Genomic DNA, 20806 nt, shown 5'->3' with positions numbered 1-20806 from the left:
GTACTATGAACAAATGGTATGTCAAATAAATTGAATAACCAAGATGAAACAGACTAAATTGCTAGAAACACAAAACCTACCAAGACTAAGGATAATAGAAAATCTGACTAGAACTATAAATAGTAATGAAATTGAATGAGTAATCAAGAATCTCCCAATAAAGCAAAGCTCCCAGGACGTAGTGGCTTCACTGGTGAATTCTCCCAAACATTTAAAGAAGAATATCCCCACAGATCAATATCCCTTGTGAACATCAATGCAAAAATCCTCAACAAAATACTAGCAAAGAGAAGTCAGCAACACATTGAAAACATACACCATGACCAGGTCAACTCATAAAATGGGAAAAAATATTTGCAAATCATATATCTGATAAAGGATAAATATCAAGAATATGTAACTCCTAAAACTCAATATACAACTCAGTTTAAAAATAAGCAAGGGCTTGAAAAGAAATTTCTCTAAAGAAGATATACGAATAGCCAATGAACACATGAAAAGATGCTCAACATCACTAATCATCAGGAAAATGTAAATCAGATCAACAGGGAGATACGACCTCATACCATTAGGATGATTACTATTAAAAAAAAACACAACTCATGCTTTGGCTGGTGTAGCTCACTGGACTGAGTGCCAGCCTGCAAATCAAAGGGTCACCGGTTTGATTCCCAGTCAGGGCACATGCCTGGGTTGTGGGCCAGGTTCCCTAGTTGGGGGCATATGAGAGGCAGTCACACTTTGATGTTTCTCTCCCTCTTTTTCTCCCTCCTTTCTCCTCTCTCTAAAAATAAACAAATAAAATCCTTAAAAATAAAAAACTTTTATAAAACAGCGAACAAGTGCTGACAAAGATGGAGAAACATATTTGCATACTATTGATACAGCAACTGTGTAAAACAGTATGGTGAGTCCTCAAAATATTAATATAGAATTACTATATGACCCAGCAATTCTACTTCTGGGTATATTTCTTAAAGAACTGAGAGCAGAGGCTCAAAGAAATATTTATATACATACCCATGTTCATAGCAGCATTACTCAGTAGCTAAAGCATAGAAGCAACTCAAATGTCCACTGACAAATGAAAAGATAAACAAAATGTGGTACACACACACACACACACACACACACACACACACACACACACAGGTGGAGTATTATTCAGCAATAAAAAAATTCTACAATATGCTTAACATGGATGAAACCTGAGGATATCATGCTAACTGAAATAAGTCAGTCACAAAAAAGGCAAATACTGTATATACTCAACTACATGAGGTACTCAGAGTACTCAAAGTCGTAGAGACAAAAAGTAGAATGGCAGTTGCCAGGGGCTCGGGTGGGGGGTGCACGGCAAACGACTGTTTAATAACAGTTTTTTTTTCCAGTTTACAAGATGAAAGAGTTATAGGGATGGATGATGGTAAAGCTGCACAACCATGTAAATGTACTTAATACCACTGAACTGTACAATGAAAAATGGTTAAGATGGTAACTTTTACATTATATGTATTTTACCATAACAAAAAAAGAAAAATGGATCATAGACTTTAAAGGAGAACTAAAACCATAAAGCTTCTAGAATAGGTTGTTGTGGCCTTGAGTTAGGTAAAGAGTTATTAAAAGAATAACAAAAGTACAATCCATAAAAGAAAAAAATGGATAAACTAGAATTCATCAAAAGAATCCATTAAGAAAAAGGCAAATCACAGTCTGGGAGAGAATATTTGCAAATTACATTATTTGATAGAGTACCTGTATCCAAAATCTGTAAAGAAACCTTACAAAACAATAATTGTCAAGACAATACACTTAAAATGTGTAAGAGATATAGACATTTCACCAAAGATATAAGAATGGCTGATGAGTACATAAAAAGATGCTCGAATTATGAAAAGGAAAAACCTACTGATGTACACAACATAGATGAGCCTTCAAATATTTTGCTGAGGGAAAAGAGCCAGACTGAAAAATAACATGCTGTATGCTTTATTTTAAATAAAGACGCAAAACTAATCTATGATGATAGAAAATCACAGCAGTGGTTGCTTGTGGGAGCCAGGGAGAGCATGAGGTATTATAACTACTGAGAGAGGGCAGAAGGCAACTTTCTGCTATGATGGAAACGTTCTTTACCTTGATAGGGATGTAGGTCACAAAGATATATGCATGTGTCAAACCTCATCAAACTGCACACTTCAGACCTGTGCATTCTACTGTGTGTAAATTATACTTCAATTAAAACAACAACAACAAACCTACCTTCCCACTGAATACCTATTTCCTAACTGGAGAACAGATCATTTATAGAGTAAGCTGACAAATAATAATGCTTTTTTCAACAATTTCTTTCGTATTTTCTAAGGGCTCCAATTCACCTCCTAAAAGAATAGCCTCCAAGCTTCATAGTTTCAAGATATCTTAATATACAGTAACACGTAAACCTCAAATGCTTCATCTATATCTGCTATTTGTCTTTTGCCACACTTGGTGCTTTGAACTTATTCCAAGAGGAGCTCTAAATAACGGTGTCCTTTAAATGAGCTACTATATTAAAAATGGCATAATATGTGTGGTAAGTCTAATTTCTACTCTTCCCTAGGATAGATAGACCCTGTTGGATTCAAGTCTTGAACTTGACTAAAACAACTACACCCTTACAATGCAATTACTACTATGCTATGCACAAGCTAACCTCATAGAACTCACAATCTACTAACAAAAACTAATACATATAATAACAAATAATTTTTAAGCATTATTTTTTATGCATCAGCAATGGCAAATACCTGTAAGCATGCAGCCACTTATTCCTCTTTTACAAATGGTAAACATAATTGATAGTGGCACATTTTCTTCCTGAACAAGTATGCAGTCTCAGAATTCTTCTTAATGCAGAGCTCAATGAAGGCCCTAACAATGTGCTTGAACTGGCAGAAAAAATAAAAAATCTATGTGCTTCTGTTACAAGTGTTGTAAAAATATACAGAAGAAATAGACTAAAAAAGGCTAGGGAAGGTTTTAGTGAGAAGGCAGAACATTCATTCATTCATCAATCAACATCATTTACAGTACCTACTATGCGACACGAATTAGAACTATCAGGGAAACTCAATCAGCGAGATATGGTCCCATACTTCCAAGAACTCAAACTCTAGTGAAAGAGCAAAGCAATGATGAAAACAGGCTGTCAAAGGCTATGAAGTATACTCAAGATATCCTGGGCATTGAATAATACCATGATCAGGGAAAGCTTCCTGGAAAGAATACCTTTTGTCCAAGCTCTGAAGCATAATTAGCCAAATAAAAAAAGATGGAAGGGGAGCTATTGCCACCAAGATGGAAACACAGGTCATTCCTGACTTTTCTCCCCTCAAAAGAACAGCTATTCAGCCCTGGCTGATGTAGCTCAGTGGATTGAGTGTGACCTGAGGACCAGAGGGTCACTGGTTCGATTCCTGGTCAGGGCACATGCCTGGGTTGCAGGCTGGGTCCCTGGTTGGGGGCCTGGGAGAAGCAACCACACACTAATGTTTCTCTCCCTCCCTTTAAAAATAATAATTTAAAAAAAAAGGAACAGGTATTCAGGGACATCACTGAGGAAGATGAAAGGGAAAAACACATGGGTAAGCAAGGTACTATGAAAAAAATATACTGGGTTCAGAAAAATTCTAAATACTTTTACAAGGCTTGACGCAGAGTCAATCTTAAAATGTGAGAAAAAATGTTAAAAGTAGCAAGAAAAGGGCAATGGCTGGGACACTTCTGATTTCATAAACTCTCCTCTACCATTCAATTATTATAATACTATATGCATGCATGTATTCCTGAATTTTAAATTTAATAAAGAACAGCTCTAAAAAATAATAAATCAAGGAAATAATCTTTAATAGCTGCTAAAAGCACTGAGTGAAAGTGATGGAAAACTTTATAATGGCTGACAACACCTGAGCCCGCTGATCAATTTTTTAAACAAACTTTTTAAAATTTTAGAATAGTCTGACAGAAAAATTGCTGATAGGACAGAGTTTCCATGTATCTCTCACTCAGTTTCTGTTTCTGATAACATCTTACATTATCACGGTACATTTTACAGCTAAAGAACTAACACTGCCACGTTACTCCACTGTCCTTTTTCTGTTCCAAGATCCCATCTAGGATATATTACATATAGTTGTCATGTCTCCTTAGCCTTCTCTGGTCCATGACAGTTTCTCAGACTTTGTTTCTGATAACCTTGATAGTTTTGAGGAATACTGGTCCTACTGGTTTGGTATTTTGTAGACTGTCCCTTGATTTGGGTTTGTCTGATACATTTCTCAAGGTTAGGCTGGGTTATGTGGGTTTTTTTGGGGGGGAGGGAGAAAACACAAAGTCATAGGCCATTTTCATCACATCACATCAAAGGTATATGCTATCAACATCATTAATCACTAATAATATTGACATTGACCATCTAAGTCAAGGTTGTGTTTGCTAGGTTTCTCCAGTGTAAGTTACTTTCCCTCCCTTTGTACACTGTTTTTTGGAAGCAGGTTACTATGTGCAGCCCACACTCAAGGGAAGTGGAAGAAGTCCTCTCCCCAAGAGGGAGAAAATCTATATAAATTATTTATACTTTTCTGTACGGGAGATTGGTCTCTTCTCTCCCTTTATTTATTTATTCAATCACTTATTTACATGAATATCAACTTATGGATATGTACTTTATACTCGGGGTACCAATACTATGTTATTTACTTTGTATCTCAAATTGTCACAGTTCTGGATATTGGAAGGTATTTTAGGTTGTTTCCTATGTCCTTCTGACATGCCCCTATATTTTGGTTTTTTGAGTACTTCCTTACTTTCTAACACCACAAGACGTTCCATGTTCATCTTGTATATCCCCTGTTGCAGCCCCAGAAGGAGCCATATTTCTTCAAGTAATTCCTTTTAATGGAGAATCAACTTTAACATCATAAAAATTCTATTCCCCATGAGACATGGCTGGAAGCACATCACATCATCTAGAAAATACTCTTGCTTCTCTCATATCTTCAAAAATAAACAAACAAACAAAAAACAAAAACCAACCTGAATCTATCAAGACTCAAGAGTTAATTAACAGTTTATAGGATATCCTCTAAAGATGTAACTGAAATCAACCATAATAAAGTGATCTGCCATGAGTGAAGCCAAAGATAGTAACACAGACTTGGGAGAGAAAGGAAGAGTCCCCAAACTATATAAATTTTTCGATCTAGTCAATTATGAAGCCATCTCTTTCCCTATTCTTCCACCACTGTTTGGTTACATGAGCCAATAAATGTCTCTCTTTTGTTTATGCTGTATTGATATGGGTTTCTGTTACTTAACAATCAAAGCAAGCTAACAAATATAATAAAAACAAATAAGGCACGAAAACAAAAATTAGTTTAGTATGTTGAAAGGAGGAAGGTAATAGGTTGCATTGCTTGGGTAAAACCAGACCTTAGGTGAGATTTTTAAAAGCTAAATAGAATTTGTTACTTTTAAGATTTAATGGTCTATTATTGCTATTCTCCTGTGCTTTGGTTGCATTAACTATAGGGTCTACTTTTTTAGCATATAATATTCAATCACACACTGATCATTTATCATAATTTTAAAAATCAACAGACTGAATCTTGCTTTCTCAGCTAATATGACTAGGGTCTAAAATGAATAAATTTATTCAAGCTTATATATATAAGGTAGAGATTCTGGAAGCATAATGCAATAAAAGGAAATAGGCTGAGGATCCAGATAGAACTGGGTCTGTTCCTCAGCTCTCTTTTTTTTTTGAGGGGGGGAGGGGTGAGGAGGGAGGGGGCATTTGTTGTTCTACTTATTTATGCATTTATGTGGTTGATTCTTATATGTGCCCTGACTGGGGACCAAACCCACAACTTTGGCATATCAGGGACAATGCTCTAACCACTTACCTACCCAGCCAGGGATTAATAGAATTTTTAATAGGTAGTACACTGACATCATGGAAAATGTAAAAGTTTGCATTTTGAAAAGTTAGCCTTTCTCCTATCCCTGTTTCCCTCCTCCCCTACCCTTTGGCAACCACTGCTACAACTTCTCAGATGCTGTCCTAGAGATCATCTATTCAAGCATATTAAAGATTTGACCTTTTAAACTTTAAGACTTAAGACATATGATCACTAAAATTTTTAAAGACATTGATTGGTATGAGAGGGCTGGAATTTAGGCCAGGTAAAACGTAGGACTAAAGAGAAAGGAGTAGCTATGAAATTCTTAACCCAGCAGCACTAGCATTTAAAAAGGTGACACATTAAAATTAAAAACAAACAAAACAACTTCAAGGATCAAATAATGCCATTTAAAAGGCATGGTCAGTTGAGGTGTTTAAAAGGTATGTACAAGCACCTACTCTATTATTCATTGTGCTTGTCTAGACTTCTTTTAAGATGTTCTTGACTACACTGTAGTGAAGGGTAGGGGACTGGTATAGCAGTGGCAGCCAAAAGCTCCTAGACATTTAATGCAGAAAAACTGTTTCCATCCTCTACTCCTGAAAGTGTCATTTTTATTTCAATCATTTCAGGATAGGAGAGATTACAAAGAACTGGGACTAGAAAGAAAGTGCTGAAACTAATAACACATAATCATAAATTATGAGGTGAATGGAAAAAGAAAACGGAAAATGATGAAATTAACCTGAGAACAAGTTTGGCTAGAAGTTAGATGAATATACAGGTAGTTAAGTAATCCTCATCACCCAGCAATAAAGTAAAAAATACTTTCTCTTTTGAATTTTATCCAGGAAATACCTGATTTATGAGGGGAAAGCTGCGATGTATACTGTCCTCCACAGAGGTTAGGAATTTTAAAGTACCCATGGAAAAAAATCTCTTGATATAAGTAAAATATTAAAGATGGAAAGAATTCAGTCGATTATTCAACATACAATATAACAAAGTCTAGTATATTTTTAGGAGCAGAAAACATGTCATTTTAGAGTTGAAGTCAGAATTTTTTTCAAACTTTTTTGAACTCTCTGAAGAAAAGTTTTCCTAAATTACTAGAGCAATGGCATAACCATTTAAATATTCAGTTCCCAGAAAGTAATACCTCTAATAGAAATGGAACATAACTTTGGTATAATAAGTGTCAAAAATAATGTGAATTACATTTTATTCCGACCAATTTCTTAAAACAGTTATATAGGAAATAAATTATAATTAGACTGCATTTACAAATATAGAAAATTCTTAATTGGAATTATTCAAAATAAACTTTATTGCATATCAAGTTATTTAATAACAAAATTAGAATAGAGCTCTTAAATTACAACAAAAGACAAAATGTATACTATTGTCACCTATGCTTGTTTAAATACAACTCAGTTTAAACATATATATTAAATAGATGAAATCCTGGTCATTCTGGCTTTTTTCTTCTTCTTTCAAATCAGGAAAGAAGAAAAAGCAAGCACGGAGCTGTTTATAAAACTTGTTTTTCCCTCCACTAACAGGTGAGGGTAGTTCCTTAGGAATAACGTGTACCATTTTTATCTGCTTGCTCGTTCACATAATGTTAACCTCCATTTACATCAATGGATTTTAAGAAATGGTATCAATCCAAAAGTACATGTTTTCTATTTTTAAACATAAAATTAATACTCAATCTATATTTGTGGTCATTTAAATTTAATCTAAGAAATGGTAACAGTGGTTTGTTAATAACTTCAAAAGAATTTCTAGCATGTTTTACTAACAAATCCATTCTGTTTGTGTGAATAATTAAGAACTATATTATTAATGTAGTCACAGAATTATTTAAATGTTGTTTTCAAATGCCTGAAACAACCAGAAAAAGATCACAAGCCATATAGGTTTATTAAAGTGAAATCAAGGGATATCTGGCCACTTGAAAAAAATCAATTAATGAATTATTGACAAAATACATACACAAGAATAAAACTCTCAAACTATTACCTAAAAAAGTCAAAAGCATTCTTAACAATTTTTAGTACTGTCCTCTAATTAAAAGGTATTTTATGGCAGTCTCATTCTCCAATTTTAAAAGGTTTACAGAGGTTCCATGGAGTCTTTAAAAAAAAGTCACAGATAACATTAGGAAGTTATGGCTGCACTACACTCTAATAATGAATGGTAAAAAAAGTATACAAACAGGTTAATCTTATCCATGGGTATAAACTATGTAATCACAGATAACCTCACAATTTATATATATCCAAAATATCTTGAGGCATGGTTTCAGGATGTTTTAAATGAAGGTTAAAATACAGACTGAGTTTCTAAAATTTTAACTTACATGTAACCCTTTGGCTAACAGGCACAAAAAAATTAGGATACTAAAGCCAAATGTTATTATATTCATGCACATAATCATATTTTTATTCTACCACAACATACTTTATTTCCTTTCAACTGCCAGAAACATGATTGAATTTACTCATGAAAAACCTAAGGACTATCCCTTAAATGTCTATGTCTCAAAAAATACTTACTGCTACACATTAAAGTACTATTCTTAAAATCACAAGTGTTTTCTAAAATAAATTTGGTTACAAAACTTACCTCTGTCTTTTTACTAATGGGATCTGTAAAAAAAAAGGTGATACTTCATTGAAGGAAATTAACATATAAAAATATTTTAATATATAAAAACATTTAAACAAAGTAACTCAAAAGAATTTCAAAATTATAATAAGAGTTTCAGAGGTCATTTCTGGGTTGCCTAGGATTCATCAGATTATTTTTCTAGGAATAAAATGTTAAAATTCAGTATGTAACTATTTGTTCAACTTAGGGAGTAAGTCTTATATCCCAGTAAATGCCATCCATTACAAAGGGTATTATTAAATTTTAAACATTTGAATTCTACATCATTTAAGTTTTTGGTTTCACACAGTATTTTTGGAAGGAAGGGAGAACTTGAGGGGGTACAAATATGTCTAAAATCAAATCACAGGATACTGGGGGAAAACGATACATATTACTGCCTTTGTGGAATAAAATTAAAAGTCAAATAGTAATTTGTGTCCTTTAAAACTTTTAGCTGGTTTTTCATTTTAAAAAATATACCATTTAAATATACCATTTAAATATTTAAATATACCATTTAGAAATAATGATTTAATATACCATTTAAAAATTCTAAAAATTGATGTATATTTATAGAATGAATACAAAAAAAGAAGTCAAAACAAATATATCTAGATTAAACTAATCATTGACTTAGTAACAACACAGCACTTGTGAAAAGGGATTACAGAATGAGGAAGACATAAGAGAATCCACTCAGACAGAAGGCTGATACTGAAGAACAAATAGGGAACAAGTGTGTTCTTATTTAAATTGAAAATGATAAGGGTATCTAATATTTAATAATGCTTCGTGTGGACCCCAAAAATTTTCCATCCTCAAGGACTAACAATTGAGTAGAATAGCTTTCTTGTGACTGAAAATCTAAAAGCGGAATCAGTTCTCTAAAGCATTCAATGATGAGAATAGAGTCCATAAACATAGTAAATGTCGAAATCACAAGTTTCAGATCCAATTACTAAATTCTGGTAGATTACACATTCTACTAGCATGTTCTACATAGCATACAATGTGATGTCAGAACCTGAGGAAGAATGTGTTAATCATGTAATAGTTGTAGAGTTTCCCTTTAATAGCATCATACTGATGTCTTTCTCAATCCAGCTAATAAATTTATAAAATATTTAATAAATCAAACATATGGAAAATAAACATGTTTAAAATTTTTTCATGTTTCTGCTTAGTTGATAATGAAATATATCTTATATAAAAATCTTAAAATTTTACTAAAATTGGGAATTTTATTTTAACATACATCTGTTCTTTTAACCCCAAAACAACTTTCCTGATCCATAAAGGAAAGCAATATAGCCCTCTAAATTTGTTCCTAATTTCACAGATAGCCTTGTTTCTGAAACAGTGAAATGGGGTTTTTTTTTTTAGATTAATGCTATGGTATTAATAATCCTCACAGAACAAATGCCCAATGTATTAAGGCTAAATTCATATTAATCAAACAGGCTGCTCTGTCAATGAACAAATAGCTCTCCATTTGGTTAACAACTACACTAGACTGGTGTAAGCACCGTAATATTTGAAAAAATTTTTTGACTGTGCTCTCTCATACGGAAGCTACTAGTCACTTGTGGCTACTGAGCATTTGAAATGTGGCTAATGCAACTAAGGAACTTTTTATTTTAGTTGATTTTAACTAATTTGCATTTAAGTTACCACACAGGAATAGTGGCTACCATATAATACAGTACAGATGTAGTGTTTTCACCATTTCCAACATCAAAAAAAAAAGTGCTTTGTATTCTGTCTTCAAAAATTTAGTGGATGATATAATTTCCTTCTATCTTCTCTTTTTGACAAAAAAATAAAAACTATATTATAAAGAATTTTCTGATAATAAGTCTTATTCTAAAAATTTGTATTTTAATTTTCTAAGTTGTAGTTCTAGATAACTTTAGGAAGTTAGCTGACCAATAATGGATGAAAGCTGAAGATATTATTCCTGATCTAGTTTCAGCCAAATCACTTTATGTATAAGGACAATAATATGTTCATTTCATGATGACTTAAAAACTACAAATGCAAATTTTTATTTTCAGTAAGTGTTAGATAAGGGACAAATTCAGAAATACAAAAAGATAAGTTCTAGTTATGGAGTTTTTATGATTGATTTTAAATTACTCTAACCCCTAAATGGTTTATTTCCAAACAAGTTTATATTCTATATTCTAAGTAGAAGATTAACAAAACAATGTTTAGTTATTTTAAAAATTAGAAAGGTAATTACAACTTAAGTATACAAAGACTTAGAACAGTGCTCTAGCATAACAGATTTCATACATATATTACCTTCAGATTGAAAATCTTTTAGTGATACTGTGAGAGGTTTGTCTTTTCCCTGATGATTCTTTCTTTTATCTTTTTTATTCATAACCTTTGACTGAGTTGAAGTATTTTCGGCATTTTCATACTCCTGAAAAGAATGATCAATGACCATTAAGCTTAGTTTACACTAGTAACATCAACTTACCAACAGGTAAATATGTTTACTGAAGTTTTCTTTTTAAAAATAAAAGGCAAGTAATAAATAGAAACTTAGGCTAACCAACTTGTATAAAAGGATACCTGTTTATTTATATACTCAATTTCTTGCCTCTTAAACATTAAAATAAAAACAAAAAGCTATGTACCTTGGTCTATACCCTCTACTACATGCCACCCTCCTCTTCTTCTTTTTTTTAAAGATTTTATTTATTTATTTTTAGAGAGAAAGGAAGGGAGGGAGGAAGAGAGGGAAAGAAACATCGATGTGAGAGAGAAACATGGATCCATCGGCTGCCTCCTGTAAGTGCTCCGACCAGGGACCAAACCTGTAACCCAGGCATGTGCCCTGACCTGGAGTAGAAACAGAGACCTTTCGCTTTGCGGGAGAGTGCCCAACCAACTGAGCCATACTGATCAGGGCACCACTATCTTCTTCTCCATTTATGGACCAAACTTAAAACAATCATCTACAGTCAATTTGCTTTCTCACTCCCTATCCCAACTCCTGAAATCTGGCTCCTGTTGTTTTCTGACACTAAAATTAAGGTCAACTTCCTTTTAAATGTCAAATCCAAAAGACATTATTTTTCAAGTGTTTCTCAGTTTTCTCAGTACATTTCTGACTACTCTTGAGTCTCCCTCACTGGCTTCTCTTTTCCAATCTCTGCTCTTGAAAATGTAACTGCTATTCACCATTATTCCATTCCAACCTATTCTTATGCTTTATAACCAGTGTTCTTCAAACTCAAAGTTTAAAGTTCTACCTATACAATGACAATTTCTGTATGTGCAGACAACTCACCTGAGATATTCAATAAGCATCTCCAATTCTCTTATTTAATGCCACCATCATCTGTTTGGACCAGCAACGTCAGAGTCATCCTTGCCTACTCTTTCTACACACTTCATATCCAAATTAGTAAGTAAGTCTTACTGAGTTTATCTCTTAAAGCTCTCTTAAATATATTTCTTTTCTTCATACCTTCTGTCATTTCCCCATCTTCTTTTGCTTCACACTACCACATCCTCAAATTTTAGCCCCTCAACCCATCTTCTACACTGCTACAGCATGACTTTCTAAAATGAAAACTCGAAATCAATTTAAAAGTTAAAAATATTCGACAGTTCTCTGAATATGTATAAAACCTAATCTCCTTGGCCTGGTACACAGGTTCTTTTTACCTTATTCTAGCAACTCTAGGTCCCTAAATTACAGTTTTTCAATATGCTATACTCCTTCATATGTATATATCTTGTATACTTGCCACTTCTTCCCTGGGAATGCTGACTTTCCTCTTACCTACACTGTGAACTTCTTTTTTTTATTTTTTAAATCCTCACCCAAGGACATTTTTCCATTGCATTCAGAGAGAGAGGGAGGGAGAGAAAGAAACATCAACATCAAAGAGAAGCATAGATCAGCTGCCTCCCATACACACCTGATAAAGTTGAAATCTGCAACCTAGGCATGTGCCCCAATCAGGAATCAAAACCACAACCTTTTGGTTATGTGATGATGCTTCAGCCAACTGAGCCACACCTGCCAGGACTACCCTGTGAACTTCCAATACATAGTATGACCCTCTTTGAAGAACCCTTTCCTAAAATTCTTCCCCAACAAAGGCACAGGCAATTCTAGCTCTCTGAATTTCTACTGCACTGAGAACATACATCTCTCAATACTATTCACCATAAATATAATACGTGCCTCCCTCCACTTACCTCAAGGGCTGGGACCATATCTTAATCTTTATATTCTGTGTCTACCACATTTTGGCTATTCAAAAAAAATTCTGTTAAGTGACAGGAGAAAATAGAAAATGCCATCCCAACCTTTAGTTATTATAAAAATCCTGAAGCTGAAGTATAATTTTTAAATTGAATTGACTGACTTAAAACTCAGTGACAACATCAATGTAATCATATCGAACTAGCCATCACATACAAAAGGAGTTCCTCCATTCTTTGAGAGTCACTGTTGTTTAATAAAACAAATGCTTTGGGGTACTATACCTATGACTATGCCAAGAAAACTGGCTGGAAGCATGGTATTTTATCAACACTATCTACTCTACTACTCCTCTAAAGATACAACTAATCACTTCAGCTTTAGAATCTCGACATATATCTAAAAACAGTAAGAAATCATTACTGTATAATAATTTCAATTTGATAAATTTTATCTTCAAATCGTGCAAGGCAGGAGAACTTTTCCAGTGTTACATTAAAGTCTATTAAATGATTTAAGTCATGATAAAGCTAGCTGTATCAATTTTTGTAATTGCCATCTTTCTGTCTAAATAGACAAGTAACAAGAAGATTTCAGTTATTCTTGATTTTTCAGAATAACAGAAGCAGAGACATTGAAAATATAACAAATACAGTGTACAAAAGGTCACTTTGCTGGCTTTCTTCCTCTTCCCTTGAGCTATGAATAAATAGCAAAATCATCCACTGTAAATTTTAACTACCTTCTTCCCTTCAACTTGAAAGAAGAAGATGGTACAAAATGACATAATCTAATGGCCCTTAGGCATGACCAGAGTCCATTTATAATCAACTACTGAGTAATCACAAGTTGAATAAAATTTATGGATCAAAACAACCCCAATACATGTAAAGGGCTAAAGTTAAACATATGAAAATAATATAAATGTTCAATTTAAATATATTAACTCGAAACCAACACACCTTTTCACTTCAATGTTTATGTAGTTAACAAGACGTAGAATGCATCAGCACACAGGCCAATATCACAGCTTAGTGACAAATACTGAGTTCAAAAGAGCAAATTATCAGAAATATCCTCCCATTTACTTTAGTTGATTGTATTGCTATCTCTGGCAAAGGGTCTCTTAATGGATGCCCCTGTACTCATACTTACCTTACATTTTTTAATTTACTTATTTTCTATGTTCATTTAAAATAAGTTAAAATAAATCATCTGTTATTAATTTAATTTACTCTTTCCTTCACGTTAGGTGTAGGAACTTTTGTAACTAAACATTCCAAATCATCACACAAAGCTGAGCCCACATGTTTCTGTTGTCTCTCAAAACCTGAGGAGGAATCTTATTATAAAAACTTCACAGTAATATTATTTTGCTAAATAAAAAATTTTTAGGACAAACTTTAAAGAGAACGTCAATATAAAATTCAGGAAGGCTGGTCCTAACTTTTGACCACTTAAACCTAATATAGCAAAATGAATGTGTATAAATACCTTTTTGTGTTCTTCATATTCTAATTTACTTAGCAACAAGGCCTTCTCAAGATCTGCTTCAAACATTTCAGATGTCAGCTTAAAAAAAGAAAGTTTCAAAATGAACAGACGATAGGTTATACCACATTAACAAAATAACCATGACAATATATACAGGAAAAGAAAACAAATACATTAAAAAACAGTTTGGTTCTATCTATGCCAAAGTAAGGAACACTGTATTTTATACACCATACCAAAGCAAAAACTACCAATTCTGAGAACAATTTCCTCTTTCACTGTCAATAATTTTTTGTATTATCACATAATCCTTTCACTTTAATAAAAAAAAATCTAATGAAGAATGAGACACTGTAATGGATGTCAAAGGCACCATGTAGTTTAGGGCACTGAAAATATAATAGTAATTATTATTTAAAATTATAGGAATACTAAAATATAATAAGCATTAGGGAGAAATCAAGATGGCAGGGAGTGAATGGAAGTCACACTGACCTCCTCCCAGGACCAATCTGGAATTACAACTAAATTGTGAAGAAATCACGTGGAACAAACAGCTGAATAATAGTGAGAGGGGAGACTTACAACATTGGACAGACAGAAGAATCAGCTATAGCACAACCTAACCGTTAAGAAGTGCGGTAGAGCCTCGAGAAGGTGGGCTGGGCACCCACGGGTGGCAGCGCCAGAGGGATATTGAAAAAGCCAGTTGGATCTCCCTGAAAAGAGTGGGGTCTAAACCATAAGCAGGGTCTCCAGACTACAGCACCAGAGCCCAAAAAGTACACAGATAACAACCAGCTGCAAAAAGTGGCAGGGTTGCTCTCTGCCAGAGACAGGCAGCTGGAGACACAAAGAGCCTTTGAAAAGGCCAATGCATAAATTTTTATTTGCAGCCACTGTCTCTGGCAAAGGTGGAGGCAGAGTGGGCTAGAGGTACCTGAGGAGAGACTGTAGAAGGAGGCTTTGGGGAGAGGATGGAGAGAGTAGCCAGCAGGATTCCAGTGCTGACTCATCCCCCATGCAGCAGACCATTTCCCTGAGTAGCAGCAGCATGAGAGGACACAATAGCTCTGCCCCCAGGAGGGACTCTGCCCTGGCCCAGTGGTACGAAAGCCTGACTGCTGAGTACCAAGTGGCAGCCACAGATAGTAGAACCCTGGCTAACGGGGGCACAGAGTGGTCTAGAGACACTTAAGAAGAGACTGGAGATGGGGGCTTTAGGGAGAAAACAGAGAGTAGCCGGTGTGATCCTGGTGCTGACTGCTCCCCCATACAGCAGCAGCCATCTGGCTCAGGCAGACCACGCCCCTAAGGAGCAGCAGCATGAGAGGACCCAATAACCCCTCCCTCAGGAGGGTCTCCACCCCGCCCTGTGCTGCCTAAGCCTGACTGCTGAGTACAGAGTGATTAGATTAACAACTAAAAGAGACAGCCACAGACAGTAGATTCCTGGAAATCTCAAACAGACTGTCTAAGATCAGACAGGGTCAACAGCTGACACAATCAGAGGCAGGTGCAAAAAAAAAAAACCAGCAGTCTCCTACCATAGAAGTTCACACCACAAAGTCAGAAAATCAAAACAGATAAATTTAAGAAGCAGAAGCAAAAAAGAAGAGTCTCACAAATAGTGGGAAGGCAAAGAAACACCCCCTACTCGAAGGGAAAGGAGGAATCCCCACAAAGAGAACTAAATGAAATCGAGGCAAGTAAACTATCAGATACTGAGTTCCAAACAACGGTTCTAAGGAAGCTCAATGAGCTCAGTGAGCTCAGAGAGAATTATAAAAAACTACAGGGAAACTATGAGGAACTTACTGCAAACTATATCAGCATGAAAAAGGACATAGAAACTATCAGCAAGAGGAAATGAAGGATACAATTTCTGAATTGAAGAACACAGTAGAAGGAATCAAAAGCAGGCTTGATGAAGCTAAGGACCAAAAAAGCAAGCTGGTGGACAAGGTAGAAAAAAGCTCCCAGAAAGAGCAAGAAAATGAAAAAAGAATGAAGAGGCATTGAGGGGAATGCAGGACAACCTGAAAAGTATTAACATTCGTATAACAGGGATACCTGAAGGCAAAGAGGACGAGGAAGGGATAGAGAACCTGTTTGAAAAGTAATGATGGAAAACTTCCCCAATTTGAGGACAGAAAAAGTCACACAAGTCCAGGAAGTACAGAGGGTCCCATTCAAGAAGAATCCAATGAGGCCCACTCCAAGACACATCATAAATAAAATGGCAAATATCAGAGACAAACAGAGAATCCTAAAGAAAGCAATGGAGAAATAGGTAGTAACATATAAGGGAGCCCCAATACGGCTAGCAGCTGACTTCTCAACAGAAACACTGCAAGCCAGAAGGGAATGACAAGAAATATTCCAAGTCATGAAAAGCAAAGGCCTGCAACCAAGACTGCTCTACCCAGCAAGGCTCTCAATTAAAATGGAAGGCAAAATAAGGAGTTTCTCGGACAAAAGAAGGCTAAAACAATATGCCTCCACCAAACCAGCACTGCAAAATATGCTAAAGGGACTGCTTTAAGATGAAGAAAAAGTTTCTATGAATACCCAGTTCCTTTCAGAGTTGCCAAGACTTGATATTACAAATATTTTTAATACTCATTAATCTGATTGTGACAGTGATGTGTTATTTTAATTGTTCCTTTACTATTTGTTGAAACTAAACCTGTTCTTGTATATTTCTTGACTATTTCTATTATTTTTAAAAAGCTTTAAATGACTTTTTGGTATTTTTTATCCATTTATTGATTAAAGGTTTGTAGAAATTTTTCCCTAACAAATTTAAAAAAACCCCTATTACTGTGTTTTAGATGTGTTGCAAATACTTTCCTATTCTATTCCTTGTCCTTTAACTTTTTTTATATGTATATTACTATATTGTCTTAAATGTTTAATATAGTCATATTGTCAATATTTACTTTATAGCTTCCTGGTTTGAATATTTTACTTTGAGTCATGAAAAATATTAGTCTATTTTCTTCTAAAGCTCCTTAGATTCTACATATTGATTTTTAACTCACCCGAATATGTCTTGTATAATGTGTGAAATAGGGCTCTATATTTGTTTTATTTCAAGTAATAGTGGTCCATGCACCTTATTTGTTGAATAAGCCTTATTTTACATTTGAAATATCAACTTAATCATATATTATATTGTTAGATATATACGTTTGTCTCTAGAATGTTCATTATATTTCACTGATCTACTTGATTATTTCTGTGCTGATGTCATGTTGGTTTAATTCTTGAGACTTTATAATGGTTTTAAATTTTTTAATATTTTATAATTAACTTTGACATTTAAAAAATAAATATCAATCTGCATTTAAGAAAGAAAGAGAGAGATAGAGAGAGAGACAAAGAGAGAGAAGGAGGGAACACCTGCCTTTTGCAACAACATGGATGGAACTGGAGAATATTAAGCTAGTGAAATACGCCAGTTGATGAAAGACTAATACCATGTGATCTCACCTATAAGTGGACTCTGTTCAACAAAATAAACTAACGAACAAAATAAACCACAGGTATGGAAACATGGAGCAGGCTGAAAGTGACCAGAGGAGATGGGGAAAGAGGACAACAGTAGAAAGAAGGAGAAGGGACTAGACAAAGAACATGTATGAATGGCCCATGGACATGGACAACAGAGTGGGAATTGACTGTGGGAGCGGAGGCTGGGGGTGGGATGGGTGGACAGGAATAAAGAGGGAAAAATTGAGACAACCGTAATAGAAAAAACATAATTTATAAATTAAAAAAATAAAATTAAAATAAAAATGTAAAAAAAAGCAAATAATTCATTTAATCCAAATTAGTAATAATCATGAGAAAATAACAAATTCATCTTTTAAATAATTATATAAATGGCTATACAAAAACAGTATGATTATACAGCAAAAAAATTAGATTCATGTTAATGTTACACGTAATAAGAGTTGGTATCAATTACTCCACCTAAACTGAAAGCAAAATGAGCAAAAAAGTATCTCACTGTAATTAAAACACAGTGGTCATCCCAATGTAGGAAAAGTTGACAAGGAAATAAAGTAGACAAAAATGATTTAAAATTCAATTTAAATCTTCGAATACTTGAACAAATCTTCCAAAAATGTCAATGTATGCTCAATTAACCAATAAAGGCTTGTAGAGGACCTTCCATATGCTTTGCCTGTAGGGCTTTAAAGAAGCAGCATAAACTTGGCTTTGTCTTCAAAGAATTTTTCTACTCCATTTGGGGACAGAAGACTAACACAGAGGAAGTACAGAAAACAGACTACAATATTAAATTGCTATAAGAGTCAAGGGAATAAATACAAAAAACAAGCAGAATTCAGAGAAGCATATGGAAACGAAACTAATTTAAGTCAGTCCTTAAAGAATATACGTAATTTGAATAGGCAGAAAAAGGAATAGAAGAGTTTTAGGAAGAAAGAGCCATGTGAACAAAGGTATGATATTAAGAATAGATATAGAGTAAGGCAAAAGTAGGTTTACAGTTGTTAGTATGGAAAATAAATAATTAATAAATAATAAAATGATAATGAACTCTGCTTTGCATACTCACATCTATAAACCTACTTTTGCCCTGCCCTGTACTATGGGATACCAAGGAAAGAGATACCTGATAAAAGGTGAATTCTATACAATACAAGAAATATGGGGGAAAAAACAGCCTTCAGGAGGTCACGGAAGTGGATAATTTAAATTCCCATTCCACCCATATTACCTCTGTCAAGTTGTGTAACTTGTGAATCTCAGTTTCTTCATATATTAAAAAAAAAAATAGAGATATTGACCTTTCAAGGTAATTTTAAAGATTTATAGCTGTAGTATATGTACAGTATCTACCACAGTGCCTGCATGGCACAAGAGCTACCCACAGTAGATTAGAATTCCTCTCCTCTATGTTGAAGAAGAGTAGAAAATAATATTGCTTAGGTATAGCAGGCCCTCCAGGGTTCCAGGCCCTCCCTAAAAATTAGGGATTTGAGACAGATAATTAGGTTCCAGGCCCTCCCTAAAAATTAGGGATTTGAGACAGATAAAAGAGGAATGCTGACAGAAGTAATTTTAAAGAAATAAGCTGAATATTAGAAGAATGAGAATTTAGAATCAATGTGCCTAGCTAAACCATCATTAATCTTAGCAGACGGGGACATGGACCAGAACATAACAGTGCAGAAAATAATGAAGGCTGTATTTTAGAAAAGGATGACTAAGTTTTAAAAGTGAGTATGAAGCATGAAAGAAGAATAAATCAAAGATAAGATTTCTGACCCTAGTTAACAGCAGGAATGACAGCACAAGACTAAATCATTAGGAAAGAGAAAAAAAAAAAAAAAAAAGATTCCAAATTCTCTAAACATATCTTAATTAGAGAATTATCATAAGAATGTTGTAAATTTAGGTGCCAATCTAATTAATCAGACTGAGAAACACCAGGCAATAAAATGCAATTAAAACCATGACTTTTTTCAAGTGTCATATTTAAGTTTGCAACACAATTCCTACTCATTTTGTTTGCACTTATAAAAGGAAGAGGAAAGGAATAAAAAGAGGAAAGAGTAGGCACCCAAATGCCTACAGGATTGAAGAAGATATATGTGCCCAAGATGGCGTACTTCACATCCCCTTCCTCTTGGCTTCCTTCAATGTCTCCTACTCCCCATCTTGCAGTAAACCACATTTTTGTATCGAAACAAATCTGTAGCTAAAGGGTTTATAATCAGTGAGAGTACAAAGGACCTATGAAACATAGGAAGGACAAAAAATATTTGGGAACTAAATTTTAAAACATTAATCTATAAGCCTAAGTAATATAACAATCCTACCCATTTTAAATTCAAACAAAACAATTTCCAAATAAAGAGTTCATTTTCATTTTTAATAGGCATCATGGAAACAGGGTTATTGTAAACCAACACAAAATATCATTCTGAACGCATTTAACATTTACAGCCAAGTGTTTTGCCACAACAGCTGTAGAGCCTTGTAATTCTCAGTCATTTTCAAAGTTTAAACTACATGTCTTTCACTAATTCGGAAAGCAGAATTATTTCCCTGAAATCTTTTCATAGTCTAGTCAAACATTATGATTTAAAAGGTTGTCAATGATCTATGAAAACTGTATCTATGTGTTCACATTAATTATTAAGTTTAGTTCATCTCAGCTAATGAATCTCCATGTGTTTGAATGCTGTTTCTATTTATTAAGTGTGCATTGTTGTATGCCTTATTATATCTCCAAGTAATAAACATGGTTCAATGATTCACTGAAGAACTAAACATAGTAATAAAAACAAAACTGTAAATAATGCAACTTATAAAAACAACATAATTTCAAAATAAACAGGACTAAGACAGTGAATATAGAATGTAAACCTGTGTTTGTCTAAGAATGATATAAGCAGCTGAAAGAAAAATTATAAATAGAAAATTAAGATAGTGAATATCT

General features: G+C 34.1%; 1 protein-coding gene across 7 annotated transcripts in view; it reads right to left on the bottom strand.

Moving 5' to 3' along the window:
• Positions 1-20806, bottom strand: part of GKAP1 (G kinase anchoring protein 1) — a 59986-nt gene that overhangs the window by 21721 nt on the left and 17459 nt on the right. For all 7 annotated transcript variants that reach the window (XM_054582980.1, XM_054582983.1, XM_054582976.1 and 4 more), the window contains 3 exons: positions 14329-14406; positions 10911-11034; positions 8580-8602 (listed from right to left, as the gene is read on the bottom strand). In XM_054582980.1, coding sequence (XP_054438955.1) covers positions 8580-8602; positions 10911-11034; positions 14329-14406 — 225 coding nt within the window. The remainder of the gene's footprint in view (positions 1-8579; positions 8603-10910; positions 11035-14328; positions 14407-20806) is intronic.

Source organism: Pteronotus mesoamericanus, unplaced genomic scaffold (genome assembly GCF_021234165.1).
Source record: "Pteronotus mesoamericanus isolate MK-2021 breed Mesoamerican mustached bat unplaced genomic scaffold, CSHL_Meso_final contig_73, whole genome shotgun sequence".
Classification (NCBI taxonomy): domain Eukaryota; kingdom Metazoa; phylum Chordata; class Mammalia; order Chiroptera; family Mormoopidae; genus Pteronotus; species Pteronotus mesoamericanus.
The sequence above is the reverse complement of the archived record's forward strand: the minus strand, read 5'-3'. Positions and strand labels throughout refer to the sequence as shown.